General features: G+C 34.9%; 1 protein-coding gene across 2 annotated transcripts; it reads left to right on the forward strand.

Moving 5' to 3' along the window:
* Nucleotides 1–1,074: 1,074 nt before the first annotated feature.
* On the forward strand, nt 1,075–3,254 carry LOC147275649 (histidine-containing phosphotransfer protein 1-like). Of its 2 annotated transcripts, none has more exons than XM_086253324.1 (6): nt 1,075–1,260; nt 1,553–1,683; nt 1,798–1,866; nt 2,015–2,086; nt 2,626–2,698; nt 2,944–3,254. In XM_086253324.1, exons 1-6 carry the CDS (start codon nt 1,198–1,200, stop codon nt 2,992–2,994), a joined length of 459 nt encoding a protein of 152 aa, XP_086109450.1. In that variant the 5' UTR covers nt 1,075–1,197; the 3' UTR covers nt 2,995–3,254. The 2 variants fall into 2 exon arrangements, with proteins under 2 accessions (XP_086109450.1, XP_086109451.1); XM_086253325.1 differs by having other exon boundaries at nt 1,798–1,825; nt 1,998–2,086.
* The last annotated feature ends 2,777 nt before the right edge of the window (nt 3,255–6,031 follow it).

The raw sequence follows: 6,031 nt of genomic DNA on the forward strand, positions 1-6,031 counted from the left end.
ATCCTTAATTGCTCGCAAGTTTAGACAGGGACATGTTCCCAATCAAGCATAATATAAAGACACCTTGTAATGCTACCTTTCTTTTTTGTCAAATTGGCACCTCTAAAGTAGGAAAAAAACTTGCAAGTAATGAATAGGTGAACCATTCTTCTCATAATACCTCTCTTCACGTACTAGTACTAGTCATGTCACACTTATTGTTAGAGGGTCACAATAGCTCCTTTTAGGTACTTATCGTGTAACACTTATCAATATCTATCCTTATGTACCAGAATTAGTCATGCGACACTGATTGTGAATACCAACGCCTTTTTTACCTAAATAATCCTCATTTATCTTCGGAAGAGAAAAACATAACCCAAAAAAAATTATAAAAAAAGTAAAACTATTTGTACTAAAATTTTTGTAATAATTTAGTACCATCAATATCATATTTTTTTAAATAAATTATAATATAGTCTTTAGATATATAATACTAATATGTGTGAATGTGTAATATAAAATGTGGTGCAACTGTGCAAGTAGCATTAGAAAGATAACCATTTTCTTTCTAATTAGAGAGATAATTAAGATAGACTTTATTTTGAGAGTTAATGACATTTATACTTCCCTGATGTTTATCGTCTTTTCACATACACCCCTTGAGGTTTCAAAAATTACACATACATCTTCTGAGATTTCAAAACTATTGCATATAACTCCCTATAAAAGAAAAAAAAATAAACAAAAAAGAAAATATTTGTATTGAGGTTGGACCTTACACTTTAAGTAATCTTCTTAGGTCATTTAATCCCTTAGCATACTTTTTTGCATAATTTCTTATCATTTTTCGTCTTACTATAGAGAGTTATATGCAATAGTTTTAAAACCTTAGGGAGTGTATATGTAATTGTTAAAATTTCAAAAAGTGTATGTCAAAAAACGATAAACCTCATAAGTAAGTGTAATTAACTCTTATTTTGATGAAATTGACGAAAATCATCTCTGGCAGGTCAGTGATTGAGTTTTCGCCTTAAGACCCTTTGAATTTTACATTTATAACTCATCTCTAAAGTCAAACCCATTTGTGATTTATGTGTCTCTGATAATACCTACCAATTCTGGCACATGCACATATCGTTCTCAAGTCCTCTGCGGAGTGATAAACTCACACACGGTTGGAGTTGTGGGAACTAGCAACTGAGCACGAAACCAACCATGGATGCTGTCGCTCAGTGGCGGAAACAGTGGTTTGACTACACTCAATATCTGCGTCGAGAGGTTTTTGCCTTTCTTTTTTCCCTTTTCTAAATTAATGTTTCGTTAATTTGATGATTGGGATCTCTATTTGGGTTTATATGTTGACCTCTATTTGTTTCTGTGAAATAGTTTTTTGGGTTTTGCTAATTTCAGCAACTGAATCCTTATAATATACTTCCCTGAAACATTTCCATTTTCCATTGGAATAAACTGTTTTTTTCTGTTCAAAACTGGATTTTTTTTTTTTTCGTTTTTCTTAATTTTGGGGTGTTGGATGAATTTTGATGATGGGTTTTTTGTTGGTGATGAAAAGGGATTCTTGGACGATCAGTTTGCACAGCTAAAGAAGCTCCAGGATGAAAACAGCCCGGATTTTGTGGTTGAGGTTGTTTCTCTTTTCTTTCAAGATTCTGAGAAACTTCTCAACAATATGGCCAGGGCTCTGTGAGTTATTGTCTTAACCTTGACTGTTGTTAATCTTCGACTAGTTTCATTTTGGAGATTTTGATGGTATCTATGTGAGAATAATGTGAATTGGCTTTTTCTTTATTTGTGTAGAGAACAGAACGTAGTGAATTTCAAACAGGTAGATGCCTATGTCCATCAATTCAAGGGTAGCAGTGCCTGGTATCTCCAAGTTCTTTAACTCCTTTGACAAAAATGCTTGGCTTGATGCAAATAATAGTGCTTATGTGGTGCTTGGAAAATCTAAAAACTGGTCTGCTTGCTATTTGAAACTTGCAAATAATTGAACATAGATGGTGTTGGTTTACAGGATAGGTGCAATGAGACTCAAAAATGTATGCATCAACTTCAGAAATTTTTGTGAGGCTCAGAACCTTGAAGGGTGAGTATTTTTCTCTTCCTACTAATGTTATCATTATTTTTTTTTTATCTCTCATTATAATCTTTATATTTGGCTAGTTAATACTGAAAAAAGTGGCATCAGTTGTTAGGGTTATTGATACAACTATGCGCCAGAGATGCAAGAACCTAGATGGATTTATTCAAGCTTGAGAAGTTTTTACTTTTCATGACTATCAACCTCTCCAGCTGTTGTCTATATCGAGATCGATAGATTTATGATTATTTTTCAGAAATATCATCAATTAGAAATCAGTCAGTGGGTATGTTCTGTCTTTGATTATCCATACACTCAGGACTAGAACCTTGGAAATCTTTGTTATTCAATTAAAGGCAAATCGATAATCTAACTACACTAATGTTAAAAAAATTCTGAACATCCCCCACTGATTTAAGAGAAGTTGATCTCATATGTGGGCCTTGTATTTCTTCTATGTTTTTACTTGGCCCTAACAATGAAGAAAGAGTCTTGACCATGAAGGTTGAACCTAAATGTGACTGACTCAATAATGTTTGATGCAGGTGTTTGAGATGTTTGCAACAAGTGCAACAAGAATGCTCTGCGTTGAAGAACAATCTTGAGAATTTGTTTAGGGTAAGTATATGAAATTTATTGAAGGTAGCTGGAACTTTCAGGGATGATTTTGATTATCGGAATGAAACCCTTGACGTAATCCATGCTTTTGAGCTTGGGGAGATAACTTGTGTTCTTCCCTTGACATATTCATCCTTTGGGATCCAAGCTGCTGCCCTGATCAATCTCAATTTTGGATTTTACACTTGTTTCTCTGCATATGTATCTCAATTGTTTATTGACTCTGTTCCCTTCGGTTACTGTAGTTGGAGCAACAAATTGTGGCTGCTGGTGGATCAATTCCTATGATGGAATAAATACTATGACGGAATTGCTGCTAGGAAAAACGTCAAAGAAATATGGATGTCACAGAACTTTTCGTAGTTTTTTAGTTCTAAGATTGAATTTACTTTGACTTGGTGAAAAAAATTTCCTAGATTCTCCCTAGCATTTTCATAACAATGTAGCCTAAAAACCTTCTTGGATTATGTAAGGCTGATATAATCTTCATCAGACACAGAACATTATGGCATTATCATTACTAGAGAAGCTTTTCTTATTAAACTTAATTAAGCTATGCTCTCTGGTGTGGAGGTTAGGCCCCAGCTATGATGCCAAAGTCCATAATATATGATCCAATTTGGTCAAATATCTCTTAAAGCCCACCATTTCAGCATCTTGGATCATAAAGTTAAAGCTAAGCCTCAACCTCTCCTTTATATCTCGAGGATTATTCTACTAAAAACTGAACTGTTATCGATGCTGGAATTTTAATTCATGTACACTCCCCACCTCTTTCACCCACAAAAGGTGTTACGAATGCACTAGTCTTTTGTCCATCTACACACAGGCAACGCCATAAAATCCTAACACACTAGAATGACCTCTGTGACAAACCGTGCCCAAAGGCTACCAATTTGAGCTTTTCTATACCTTTCTTCATCTATATATGTTGGTACTAGCTAGGACTTGACAAATAATACCAAGACTTATACATTGCTTATTCTTTTTTCTTTCCCCCTTTTTAGTTTTAATGGGACTTGTGAGTTGTGAAGGTTGGCTTCATATTATTAAGCTCATCAACTAACTGCACTGAAGTAGTGAAGACATCGCAGGTGCCAACATGGCACACATGACACACAGCTCGGGTGCTAGTACTAGCTAGGAGAAAGGAAAAGGTGATATTGGTGTGAATGGTGGTGTATGTGACTATGTAGTCTATGTGGATATGAAAAGGACAGCACACACAAGTTCACATAATAAATGGGCATGCAAATATGCAATGCAGCTGGTTATGCAATATTGGAATAAAACAACAGTGCAAGTCCAACAGCCTCCTCTAGAAAAGAATGTAGCAATGAATTAGCACATATGCATGTCCCAACCATTTAGTGGGTATGTGGGGGTATTTTGGTTGTTGGGGTGGGTGCGAATGTGCGATCTACATCTACTCTCGCAGACGGACCAAAATTACAGCATTCTGTGGGGCGCCATTTCGCTTGCTGCTCACTATTACCTGCCAATTCCCAATTCATGGGTTTAATACTTTTCACAAAATCTTCTCTTGTCAAATAAACTGCATATTTTATCTTCTCATATTGTAAATAATTAACTATATAAAATCGTGTTTAAATGTATAATTTAGATTTATAATTTGACAACATAATATGTCACATATCTAACAAAAAAATTTCTCTATATTTTCATGTTTTGGTATTTCGCAATTGTAGCTAGGCATATTACCTCTTCTATGGCGTATGGTGGCTCTTTTGTTATATTGCAGGCTTTGTATTAATAATAATCATATGCAAAGCAAGGTTTTGCTTCTTTTAATTCCCTTTGATATGGCATTGTAGTGTGGATTTGTTGGTAACTTTTTGACTCCAGCCAGAGGGTTCTGGACCCAAGAAAACGAGTAAGGAGTAGTGAACATGACGCTAGGAGATATTGTGAAGTGAGCTACTTTTACTAACTTGTTTGACTCCCATTCATACTGGTTTGCTATGGAGTATGTGTACCTTCTTTCTTTGGGTGCAAGCCAACACTCCAAGTCTCCAACCAATGAGGAGAGGAAGTTTCAAGAATAAATGCCAAATGGAATTCAAACGGTGGGTGTGTCCGTTCTCCATAACTTTATAATTTTTCTGAGTTATCCAGAGTTTTTATGCCATACTTGATCAATTTTCAAAGTTAAATGCAACTTCGAAGAGGATTTTTATGACATAGTAATTAAAAAGAATAGTGGGTGTAGATCAAGTCATCAAGATGTGTTTAATATATTAGTTGAGAATAGAATTGCTTTTGAGGAAGTTTGGCAGCCTTCATAATTAGAAACCCAAAAGAAAATAATACAAAGTAAATGTTGCCCATACCATCATACTTGCGCATATATAGAGACCATAATAAACTGTTGTTGTAGTGGGAATTGGGCTTTTGAGAGTTTTCATGTACTCAAAAATCCAAAATCGAGGATGAGTTATTATTAGAAGAGTTTTCCTTTCCAAAATATTTCCAAGGTGAAAAAAGAAAAGATTAAAAATACATTATATATGGACATATTCATGAGTAAAGTTCTCTTACCGTAAAATTTAACACATTCATATTAAAGAGAAAGCTTTACTAAGCTCATAGGATGATCATTGAGTTCAAGCACTCCTACCCTTTCTTTAGTGATAAAATAAAAATGGCCTAATCTCTCTCAATAATCTTCCTTTTATATTAGTAAAAAGTAAGTAATAAGTAATGATGACTATTAGGTGTGAACGACTATTTTGTATACATTACGAAAGAGTATTTAAATATTCAATATTAAAAATTTGAACACTCATTATTGGAAGTTCGAACCTTATATTATTTACTTACTTTAAAGTTTTTCTATTAAGTAAATAATCTAATGAATTGGACAAAAATAAACTAATAAGTAATAACCCAAAGTAAATAACAATATTTTCCGTTGGAACCTTGGAAGGACAATATCGCTTATATGAGTTGGTTATTTATGGGTAGGAATCCGAGTACTTCCACAAAGGACAAGTGGTAGCAGCGTATTTCTTATGAGGAGGAACCAAAGCTAGCTGGCAATGGCCACCTCAGATCATAGTCTCGATAGGTCCTTTAGATGTTCCCACGTGCTATAGGTTACGTTACCGCGAAGGTCACGTGATCCCCATCCGAATCACCGCCTTCCTTACTTACCAAGCTGGTATCCGAACCTGAGGTTCGGTACACCACGTAGGCTCGGACAACCGTTTGACCCTGTTCCCAAACCCCAATAAAGAAACAAAACCAGTAAGAATAAAGAAAATAAAAAAACATTATTGAAGTGTTTTGCAGTTGCAGTAGTAGTAGTAGCTG

Source organism: Dryas octopetala, chromosome 8 (genome assembly GCF_963921425.1).
Source record: "Dryas octopetala chromosome 8, drDryOcto1.1, whole genome shotgun sequence".
Taxonomy (NCBI): Eukaryota; Viridiplantae; Streptophyta; class Magnoliopsida; order Rosales; family Rosaceae; genus Dryas; species Dryas octopetala.

Bases quoted from the DNA above. Each gene is read 5' to 3' on its own strand.
- LOC147275649 (XM_086253324.1), top strand. From the start codon at position 1,198: ATGGATGCTGTCGCTCAGTGGCGGAAACAGTGGTTTGACTACACTCAA. The intron at 2,087-2,625 runs GTGAGTATTTTT...TGTTTGATGCAG, and splicing joins GAGGCTCAGAACCTTGAAGG to GTGTTTGAGATGTTTGCAAC. The intron at 2,699-2,943 runs GTAAGTATATGA...CGGTTACTGTAG, and splicing joins ATCTTGAGAATTTGTTTAGG to TTGGAGCAACAAATTGTGGC.